The sequence below is a fragment of the Aplysia californica genome, unplaced genomic scaffold (genome assembly GCF_000002075.1).
Source record: "Aplysia californica isolate F4 #8 unplaced genomic scaffold, AplCal3.0 scaffold00732, whole genome shotgun sequence".
NCBI classification, from domain to species: Eukaryota; Metazoa; Mollusca; class Gastropoda; order Aplysiida; family Aplysiidae; genus Aplysia; species Aplysia californica.
Window position 1 is genome coordinate 193,469 of NW_004798002.1, and position 11,024 is coordinate 204,492.

Consider the following 11,024-nt stretch of genomic DNA (forward strand, 5'->3'; position numbering starts at 1 on the left):
GGGTGGATAGGTGTGTGTGAGTGTGTGTTCTTCTTAACGAGATAGATTGAGAAAAAGAGGAGGCAGATAGAAGAGAAAGAAAGAAAGAGAGAGAGAGAGAGAGAGAGAGAGAGAGAAAAGAAAGAAAGAAAAAAAGAAAGAAAGAAAAAAAGAAAGAAAGAAAGAATGAAAGAAAGAAAGAAAGAGAGAGAAAGAAAGAAAGAGAGAGAGGAGGTAAAGAAAGAAAAGTAAAGAAAAAAAGAGCCAAATAGAGATAGACAGAGAGAAAGAACAGGAAGGACAGAAGAAAGGCTTATTATGATTGATTAAGGCCACTACGGGAAGCGAACTGAAACCGTTCAAGTTCATCTCACTCTCGCATCGATGCCCACCCGTCCCAGAAAAGAGCACGAAATCGCTCCAGTTAACGACACGTTCAAAATTCTCATGCACTCTCAATTTTACGCCACTTTTAATTGCCCCAGGGAGAAAAATCTAGTTCACAGATTTGAACCGCTCACTGTTTTAATTGATTCGTTTATCTGTTTTAGGGTTTTTTTCCGAGTTTTTGTAAGGGTTTTACGGTATTTGTAACACAATTTGAAGAGCCATCGCATATTAGAGCTGTTTAGTTTAGTTTTAGTTAGAGTTTTACGGCACTTGCAACAAAATAAGGTCATATAAAGGCCGAAGATTAGAGGTGTTACAAAAGAGTAACAAACACAAAAAGAAGAAGGAGAAGCAAGGACGATAGATGTTTGATAGGAAAGAAGGAAGAAACCAACCCAGAGCACCCACCAACTGCCCACTATTAGTGCATTGTATTTATTTTGCTTTATTCTATTTATTCTTTTGTTTTGCGAGTGAGATTGTTCACTGAACAAAAAAGACACAGAACGAGTAAAATAAAAATAGGACAGGAGGGAGGGGATGAGAAAAGAAAATTGTTTGAGAGAGAGAGAGAGAGAGAGAGAGAGAGAGAGAGAGAGAGAGAGAGAGAGGAGAAAGAGATAGGAGTGGGGTGTAAAGGAACAGAAATTGTGTTCGAGGTACATTTCATTGTACGCTTTTCACAGTTTGAAGCAGGTTAAGTGGAAAACTAACCCATAGATTTTAGAAAAGAAAATATGAGCACGTTGAAACCGAATTTATTGCAAAAGGATAGTATTCTGGAAAACTGAATGCCCAACAAATATTACAACGACAAATGCAGTTTTTGGGACACGTGAATCGACATAAAGGTCTTGATCATTTAGCTCTCACTGACAAAATTGATGGTTAACGAGGCAGGGGTAGGCCCAGAGCAATCTACTAAGAGAACCTAAAAGATCAGGGAAAAGTAACTTTTTAGAGCATCCGAGCGAAGGGATGAATGGAGAACCATGATTGTCTATGTCAACTGCAGATCTGGCACTGGATGATGATGATATACGAGTTTATGTAGTTATCATATAGTACTCGTACATTAACCATTTGTGCACGTACATACATATTCACTCAAAATGCCTCTCACAATAGAAAACTTACAGAGAACAGCATTCAAGCTGCAGGCAATTAAACAAAACATCTTTTATGTAATTCAGATCAGTAACATGATAGTAACATCATATCATCATCATCGCTGTGAACCGTTATGCGTTCGGCTAATTGTAGTACAATTGCTGTTCTCATTTAAACCTTATTTAAATGAAAACAGTTTCGGAAAACCATAGAGAGAGTTGCATAATCGATATGAAAACAGAAAAAAATGATTTAAAAACAAATTTCTGTTGACAGCCGACAATAATCATTCATATTGAAATTTGAACATTTTTGAATCTCCAAGTTCTTTTTGAATCGCGCTGTCCATCAGTTCGCTCTGGGCTACAGTGAAGTGGTTCTTCCAGTCGCCGATTGTGCCTTTCCTATACATCACAGGTAACCCATTGGAGTCGAAGTAAAGGGTAGTTTTGGCTTTCTTTTTCTGCATTGTATCAAAATCGGTCTCTTCAAAGACTTTCTTCAGGAACTCCTCATCCTCGCTTCCACCCAGAAACTTGCTCAAACGTCTGAGTTCTTCCATCGGGTGCTTTTTCATCTCCTCATAGCTCAGTACGTGAACTTTCAAGTCTGGCGTCTCCGCTATCCCTTTCTCCCATCCCCTGAGATAGCTAAAGGCGCTGTCATTGTCCACTAACCCATCCAAAAATCGGCTCAAGTAGTTGTCAAACGTGGCGCTGTAGTTGTACTCTTGGAATCGTGTGTGGTGGTGATAGAAAGAGGTCGCCACTGACTTCAGGTTGCGGTAGACGAATATGACCTTGACCCCTTTCGCAATCATCTCGGAGAGGGGCTGCTCATCAAAAAAGCCGTGGTTATTCAGGAGTCGAGGAGACTTGAGTGCCTCTAGCTTTTCTGATGTGCTCATCTCAATCATGCACTGTTCTTTTTCAGTTTGCTGAACTACTGCTTCATGGTGGCTCATCAACAGTCTAGCAGTCTCCCAAGTCCAATGACACCCAGACTTTGCATACGAACAAACGACCACATCTCCTTCCCTCATAGACAGAGAAGGTAAGCCGTTGACCATATCTGGGTTCCAGTCGGCGGCTACCAACCGGCCTTTGTTATTTCGCGCGAGGGTCATGGCATCTCCATTGCGGTCTGCTATGGTCTCAGCTTCCATCGTCACTCAGAAGTATTGGAAAAAATGACGCAGAAAAACCTGTCTTGACGATGCTGCACTTGATCGTTTACTAACGTTTGCTTTTTGAACGTCCGTCTGAAAAAAGGATAATTTATTTGTATCAGCTTCATAGAATTGGATGTGCGAGAGTGGGGAATAAAAGGGAGAGGGGTAGGGTGAAAGGGGGGGCGTTGCCATTTTCATCTACTTTGAAGAAATATCTTGGGGGGTTTTTACTTGATGGTGCAATTCAAATTCTCTAAACATGAACCTTTCAAAGACAAGGGATGTTCTTTTAAATAAGAAGAGAAAAAATCCCTACTGCCTACCCCTTGAAATTTAACAAGAAACAATTGGAATCATGAAGTCGGACAGACATCTCGGTCTCATAATGCACAACAAATTGGCCATGAAGAATCACGTGGACATTAACATTTATTTGACGTTTCAGGGGCTGTATCTGAATGTATCCATAATGTATGCTCTATGCATCCACCGGGGAAAGTTTGAAATATGTTGTTACAGCTTTTATGTAGCAATTTTTTCGTGGAAACAACACATCATAAAAATAAATAAGATGATCAGAAAGGCATCAAGAATTATTGGTAGAGATTTAAATAACGTTCAGTCTCTGCAATAATAATAATGTTAATAATAATAATAATAATAATAATAATAATAATAATAATAATAATAATAATAATAATAATATAATAATTGAGAGCATTCTGTCTGAAACAATTTCAACTTTCTGGGAAGCATACAGTGCAAGCAGCCATTTATAGGCGCTAAAACACTAACATACTGACAAGATATTTCGCTATCTATGGCCATTTCCAGCTGGGTGAAGTGAGGAACATTTTTGAAAAGTGCCTTTCTCAAGGACACAACGTCGGGCCCGCGGCTCGAACCCCCGAACTCGCAACCTCACTATCACGAGTCCGGTAGCCTAACTGTTCAAAACAAGTGTTCTAAGAAAGGGGAAGCAATTCTAGATGACCTTGTGACAGGTGACTATAGCTCTACATATATTGACATGGAAATTCCAATTCTTAGTGTACACTAAACGACTTATTTCCCCAAAAAGCTACTATAGACTATAGACAGGCAAAAAAATTCATTCGCAGCAACTGCACCGAGATTTCTAACCACACAGAGCTACAAATGAAACATAGATATATAAACAGACTATAGATAGAGAAAGAGAGAAAGAGAGAGATAAAGAGGGCAAAGGGAGGTAGGGAGAGAGAGGGGGGTAGTGAGAAGAGACATAGATAGATAGATAGATAGATAGATAGATAGATAGATAGATAGATAGATAGATAGATAGATAGAGAAAAAAGAGAGAGATCGAGAGAGAGAGAAAGAGAGAGAGAGATAGAGAGAGAGCGAGAGAGAGAGATGGGGGTGGGGTGTAAAGGAACAGAAATTGTGTTCAAAGGGCATTTCACTGTACGCTTAGCACAGTTTCAAGCAGGTACCCACCGCTAACATTAATTTCTATATTGATCCATAGTGAAGAAAAAAAGCCATAGATACAAGGAAACTTGAGCATACAGAATTTATTGTAGTAGGATATTATTCTAAATAACTGAATATTCTACTAATATTGCGTTATTGAGCATATTGTATAATTATTTTTAAAAAAGTATCATACAGACAAACATTTCTACACCCACCAAACTTCTTCAGTCGAGAGAAATTCTAAGAATAAAAACGACACATTATATACATCACAACCACTCGTACAAAAGCTCTTTTGCACAGACATTAAAGAGAATCAGAACAAATGCCAACACATGCATATCTTTTCCGCCTTCACTGTACCCCCCCCCCCCTCACACACACAAAAATATGGGTGAAACTTCTTACTCCTGTCTTTCAGTCACACCCCTGACCTTATGGTAGGTAAGATCAACACCTAGCTTTCTCGGACAAGAGAGAAAAATCCCAAACGTCTAATGTGCAAGTTCCGCACGCTAGGGAAGCAAAATTCAAAATTTCCGGCCAACTGAAAATGTTTGGGGTGTTCCGCGTGTCACTTTGACCTTACGCAGTTGTGAGCGCAGTAAAACACTCCCCCCCCCCCCCCAAAAAAAAAAAAAGAGTAAAAAGTATATGTATAACAACTTTGTTGAGAAGCTATAGAGGAGGTTGCATAAACGATATGAAAACAGAAATTTTTTTTTAAAATGTTTCTATTCATGTTGACAATAATCATTCATATTGAAATTTGAACATTTTTGAATCTCCAAGTTCTTTTTGAATCGCGCTGTCCATCAGTTCGCTCTGGGCTACAGTGAAGTGGTTCTTCCAGTCGCCGATTGTGCCTTTCCTATACATCACAGGTAACCCATTGGAGTCGAAGTAAAGGGTAGTTTTGGCTTTCTTTTTCTGCATTGTATCAAAATCGGTCTCTTCAAAGACTTTCTTCAGGAACTCCTCATCCTCGCTTCCACCCAGAAACTTGCTCAAACGTCTGAGTTCTTCCATCGGGTGCTTTTTCATCTCCTCATAGCTCAGTACGTGAACTTTCAAGTCTGGCGTCTCCGCTATCCCTTTCTCCCATCCCCTGAGATAGCTAAAGGCGCTGTCATTGTCCACTAACCCATCCAAAAATCGGCTCAAGTAGTTGTCAAACGTGGCGCTGTAGTTGTACTCTTGGAATCGTGTGTGGTGGTGATAGAAAGAGGTCGCCACTGACTTCAGGTTGCGGTAGACGAATATGACCTTGACCCCTTTCGCAATCATCTCGGAGAGGGGCTGCTCATCAAAAAAGCCGTGGTTATTCAGGAGTCGAGGAGACTTGAGTGCCTCTAGCTTTTCTAAAGTGCTCATCTCAATCATGCACTGTTCTTTTTCAGTTTGCTGAACTACTGCTTCATGGTGGCTCATCAACAGTCTAGCAGTCTCCCATGTCCAATGGCACCCTGACTTCGCATACGAACAAATGACCACATCTCCTTCCCTCATAGGCAGAGAGGGTAAGCCGTTAACCATGTCCTGGTTCCATACGCAAGCTACCAACCGGCCTCTGTTATTTCGTGCGAGGATCATGACATCTCCATTGCGGTCTGTTGTGGTCTCATCTGCCATCTTCACTCAGAAGTATTGAAGAAAAGGACGCTGAAAAGCCTGTCTTGACGATGCTTCACTTGATCGTTTCCACACGTTTGCTATTTAGACGTCTGTCTGAAAAAAAGATATTTTTGTTGTATAAACTTCATAGAATCCAATGAAGAGGTGGGGGAGGGGGGGGGGATAAAAAGGGGGGGGGGGGTGGGGTGGAAGGGCGGAAATTGCCACTTTCATCTACTTTGAAGAAATAGCTACGTTCTTTTTACGTGATGGTGCAATTCAAGTCTCTAAATATAAACATTATAAGACATGTGATTTATTTAACAAAGAATTGAAAAATTCCCAGCTGCTCCATCTCTTGTACAAAAAAAAAAAAAGATTGGAATCAGTGAGTCGGACAGATTTCTTGATTGGCCATGAAGAATCACGTGAACATTAACATTTGTGAGGCATCGAAATGAAATTAGGCGCTCGTCAAAATAATGAAATATGAGAAATCGGTATTAAAAGGACAATTATTAGGTATCGCAATATCCCAGGAGATTTGATATAGCTGAAGTATTGCTTGTTTAGTTAGAGTTTTATAACACTCGCGACTGCATAAGGTAATATGAGCGCGCGAAACACAAGTTGGTTGCATTCACGACAGTTCTTAGCACGGCCTCAATTTGGTCAATGATCAAATTCAAATGTTAAAAATTGACAGTAGAAATCTAAAAATGAAAATATACATAGTATCAAAAAATCAGCACACTTCATTTTTTAGGGGCCACTGGCCTTTACAAAATCGAGAATTCTGTTTGGATCAACGATGGAGAACATATCCTTCAATTTTGTGCCTTTAAAATACTTCTTTCGGGTCTCTCCAACGTCCGGACATTCTGTTAAGATGTTCCTAATGGTGAAGTAATATGTTTTGCATTTGATACAGAACGGTTTCTCATATGCTTGCGGGAGGAAAAGCCCAGTTTTAGTTTTAGTAAGAGTTTTACGGCACTTGCAACACAATAAGGTCATATAAGTGCCAAAGATTAGAGGTGTTACAACTTACTTTACTTTTTTCTTCCGCTTGTACCCTGGGGTGTCGCGGGGAGACACAGGTGTCTGTCTGCAGCAAGTCGTGTGGCCTGTAGGAGGGACATCCCATGATCTTTAAGGGTGTCTGCCACAGATTCACTCCATCGTCGCATTGGTCTTCCTCTGGTTCTGCATCCAGAATATTTAATGTTGTATGCTCTCAGAGCTGGGTGGTTTGAGGGCATCCGCGTGAGGTGTCCGAACCACTTGACCTTTTGTTTTTCAATGTGTGGTAGGACTGGTGTTGCTCCCACGGTGTCCCTTATGACTTCATTTTAAATTTTGTCTCTTCTTGTTTTGTTGACCGCTCTTCTTAAGCATTTCATCTCGCATGTGACCAGTTTCCTCTCTAGGGCTTTTGTTAGAGTCCATGTCTGGCACTGATATGTGAGCGTTGGAAGGAAAATGGCGTTGATGAGCTTCGCCTTGGTGCTCATGGGGATATTGGGATGTTTCAGGAGAGGGCCCAGTTGGTAGCTGACTGCGTTGGCTCTCTGGCATCTAGTCTCTATCTCTCAATCTAATTTTCCATTTTCTGTGAAAATGCTGCCCAAGTATTTGAATTCTCTACTTTGTTTTAGTTGGGATCCATTGATGTTGATATCCACTTTGTCTGGTCTCCTGCTAATTGTCATGACTTCGGTCTTGCTTATACTGATCTTCATGTCATATTTTTCGCAGCTCGCATTAGTTGGTTTATATGCTACTGTAGCTGAGTCTTGTTGTTAATCATTGCCAGGTCATCTGCAAACATGGGTTCGTTGAGTGCCTCTGGGTCTGGATTGGCCTCTTTTGTTATCTGGTCCATGTAGATCACGAAGAGCAGAGGGGAGAGATTGCAGCCCTGTCTCACTCCGGATGTTACTGGAAACCAGTCCGATGTTCCACTGGTAGTTCGGACAGCGCTTCTGCTGTTGGCATAGATAGCCCTGATGTTGTCTAGCAGTTGTCCCTTGATGTCGTACTGCTCTAAGATCTTCCATAGCTTGTTACAAGAGCGTAACAAACATGAAAAAGAAGGAGGAGAGATACGGACGACAGATGTTTGATAGGAAAGAAGAAGCAAACCACACCAGAGCACCCGCCAACCATCCAAAAGCTGAGGCATGAAATAAGGCGAGTGGCCAGGATGATGAAGCAAGTCACGTGCGTGAATGTGGTGACAAATTAATCACGTGTGGCACTGTGGTGAAAACAGGCGCACATCAAAATAATGAAATTGTAAGCAACCCAACATTTTTTCCTCACGTTGGAATTTTTTTCCTCGGAATATCCCTTTTAATTTGGGCCATGGAAGGAGCGGTGGCGAAAGGGGAGGGGGGGTCACATATATATTGTTATAAGAGCACATTTTTGTATGTATTTTACTGAAAACCATTGATCAAAAGTACCAAAAATGTAAAGCTTACATTTTCCAAGGACATCCACGTCATTTTTGTTTGTTTGTTGCTAATTTGATTCTTATTATTTCACACCAGCCGAATCTCTTCCCCACTCTAACGTTCTTCAGTAGCAAATATTTAGACTTCCATTCAAAATAGATGACTTGTTTTTATTTTGATATAAAAAGTAAAATACAAATGAACAAGTTTTAAAACAATACCACATGGCCAAAAAATTAGGAGTGCCTGATTCCACTGTGTCGTGGTACAACTTTGCCAGATGCGTAAGCCTACTATGTCTCCTTATACCGAATGCCTATTGCGGATGGGATCGGGTCGAGTCGAGTCGGGCTGGCAAACCGATACGACCCGACCCGATCCACAAATGGGCATCCCGTATTATGCCCGACGCGATGTCTTGTCGCGCTAGGCAGTCGTTATAGGGGGTGCCCATTAGCACGATCGGGTCGGGTCGGGTCGGGTCTGGTCGTTTTCTGATGGTTTCAGTGCACCCTACAACCCCATCGCGATTGTAACTGACGACCTGGAAGTATGGATGTGAGACACGGAATGCACCTCAGACGTGCATAAAGAGGATCCACGGTTTTCTTGAACAAGTCTTTGAGGAAGCTACTGAAGATCAGATGGACATACAGGATCACCAACGAGGAAGTATTAAGAAGAACGAGACAGAGCCCAGTCAGAGAAGATGTGGAAAGAAGGGGTTGGCGACGGATTGGACACAGTTTCAGGAAGTCAAGAAACTGCATAACAAGGAACGTGTTAGACTGGAACCCATAGGGTAAAAGATCAAGGAGAAGACCACCTGGAACCTGGAATAAAGTCACGGAAATGGATGTTCAGAAAAGTGGGAAGACATGGAGTGACATCAAGCGACTAGCCCAGGATAAAAAGGTGGAAAGTGTGTGTACGTGGCCTGTATCCTGATCCAGGGTGAGAAAGGCAATGATGATGATGACCTGGAAGTTAAATTAGAGAAACCTTTAACCTCAGTGGCTTCCAGGGCTCCTTTCCAAAGTTCCCTGTCACAGTGCTGTGGCAGCCTGGAATCCCATAAACCCATAAACATGGGTTACATCGATAACGTACTATTATCAACTATCGTTCTTAGCAAGATAGTTCACTCGGCCAAAAAGGTGTCCGAGGAAGTCCGCGCATTGGTTCAAATGGCGCTGCAGTCTTTGTTCTGAAGCTCTCCTTCGTTTCTTTTTCAGAAGAAGAAGAGTATCACAGTTTGTTAGTTCCGCTATTATTGTTTTTCACTCACGTAGGGTAACTCTGTTCGAAGAGTCCACACTTTTTCAAAGAAGGCGCAACAGGATTTTGAGTGTCAACATGGACATGTGACTCAGTCTTGTTATGATTGGCTGCAAACCTCCCGATCGCAGGCCTGAAAACAAACGTGTCTGTTTTTGAAGGTCACCGACCGAGTTGATCAGTTTGTGCCACGATCGCCGCTTTGTGCCCTCAATTTGGCTAGCCCCGACTACCAGATCGACCCAACCTGACCTGAACCGATCGTGCATGTGGGCACCCCCTATTACGCACCGTGCGAATGGTCACGCATAAGGACACACGCCTTACGATTCATCGCAAGCGACTGTCGAGCTCGACACGACATCGCGTCGCGCATAAGGACACATAATAATTGTACAAGGCGGTCTGTTGAGTAGAAGGTAGCATTTTGAGCGTTTATTTACAAAGAAGGACGAAAAAATATAATTTATTATTCTCATCATTCACTTCTTCATTGATAGATAGCGTAAATCCCCGCTCAACAGCAAACTCTAGTCGCTTTGCAAACTCTAATATATTTCATCCCAGCAGACCCAATAGCATTCTGAAACAATCTCAACTTTCTGGGAAGCATACAGCTGCTGTTTTAAAGGAGCTAAAACACTAACATTCAAAGCGTTAGAGTTAAGATAAGTTTTTGCTTTTGGTCTGGGCCACTAGTTGTATTAATTAGTATTGAAACTTTCACCAGTAACTGTCGACTTTGGACGTCTTGTTTAAGATTTCCAAAAGAGGCGTTTTCGGGTTACGTATTGAATCGATTTCAGCTTTCCTTTAGTTTATGTTAAGCATTTGTGTGACGGCAAGGTGGACTTTCGGTGAAATTTTGGGCATGTGAAGTTATTGGTCTTATGTTAGCCTGTTCATATTTCCGTCTCTTGAAGGAAGAAATGTCACCTATCTTGAGTAGAAGTCGACATATTTGCAACTGAAGGGGGTTGTGGGAGCCTTCTTTAAGATGTAAAATTAGCGAGAAAGTGGCTGCCGAAGTTTGGTGATTTCCAAAGATGAAGAGTCGCATGGCTTGTTGTTGTTGTTTTTTTCTTTTAGTCAACGTTTTTCAGTAAAATCCACACATAACTGAGTTTTTACATAGAAATAAAAGCCGTTGAGCTAAATAATAAAATTCGACAAAAATTGCCGAACCATAAGAAAAATGCTGATATCTTCAATTTCATTAAATTTTGACGAGCGCCTGATTTCACAACGATGCCTCGCAGTTGGTTAAACTGACAATACTTTATTATTACATACAGTGAAAGAAATCGTATTTGGTTGTGCATTCCATTCATACCTAAAATGTTTAATGTTGTTCAGTTATTACTGAATGATAAGATTTTTTTTCTTAAAGCGTACTTTATTTTGAGACGATTGATATTTGTATGTATGTGTTTTGTAAGTGTTTTGTGAGTGCGTATGCGTCTGTGTGCACGTGTGTATGTATGTGCAAAAGACAGACAGAAAGAGAGAGAGATAGAGAGAGAGAGAGAGAGAGAGAGAGAGAGAGAGAGAGAGAGAGAGAGAGA

General features: G+C 41.3%; 3 protein-coding genes across 3 annotated transcripts in view; 1 reads left to right on the top strand and 2 right to left on the bottom strand.

Moving 5' to 3' along the window:
- LOC101846250 (retinal guanylyl cyclase 2) overlaps nucleotides 1–11,024 on the top strand; it is a 58,107-nt gene that overhangs the window by 20,900 nt on the left and 26,183 nt on the right. The window lies entirely within an intron of this gene.
- The window catches only part of LOC101845805 (sulfotransferase family cytosolic 1B member 1), a 12,445-nt gene continuing 3,178 nt past the window's right edge, over nucleotides 1,758–11,024 (bottom strand). Inside the window, exon 2 of the mRNA XM_005108901.3 lies at nucleotides 1,758–2,740. Within this exon, the coding sequence (XP_005108958.1) occupies nucleotides 1,766–2,644 (879 nt within the window). The 5' untranslated portion in view covers nucleotides 2,645–2,740 and the 3' untranslated portion in view covers nucleotides 1,758–1,765. The remainder of the gene's footprint in view (nucleotides 2,741–11,024) is intronic.
- LOC101845578 (sulfotransferase 1C4) lies at nucleotides 4,824–5,834 on the bottom strand. The gene has a single exon (XM_005108900.3). The coding sequence runs from the start codon at nucleotides 5,738–5,740 to the stop codon at nucleotides 4,862–4,864; it is 879 nt and encodes a 292-aa protein (XP_005108957.1). The 5' UTR covers nucleotides 5,741–5,834; the 3' UTR covers nucleotides 4,824–4,861.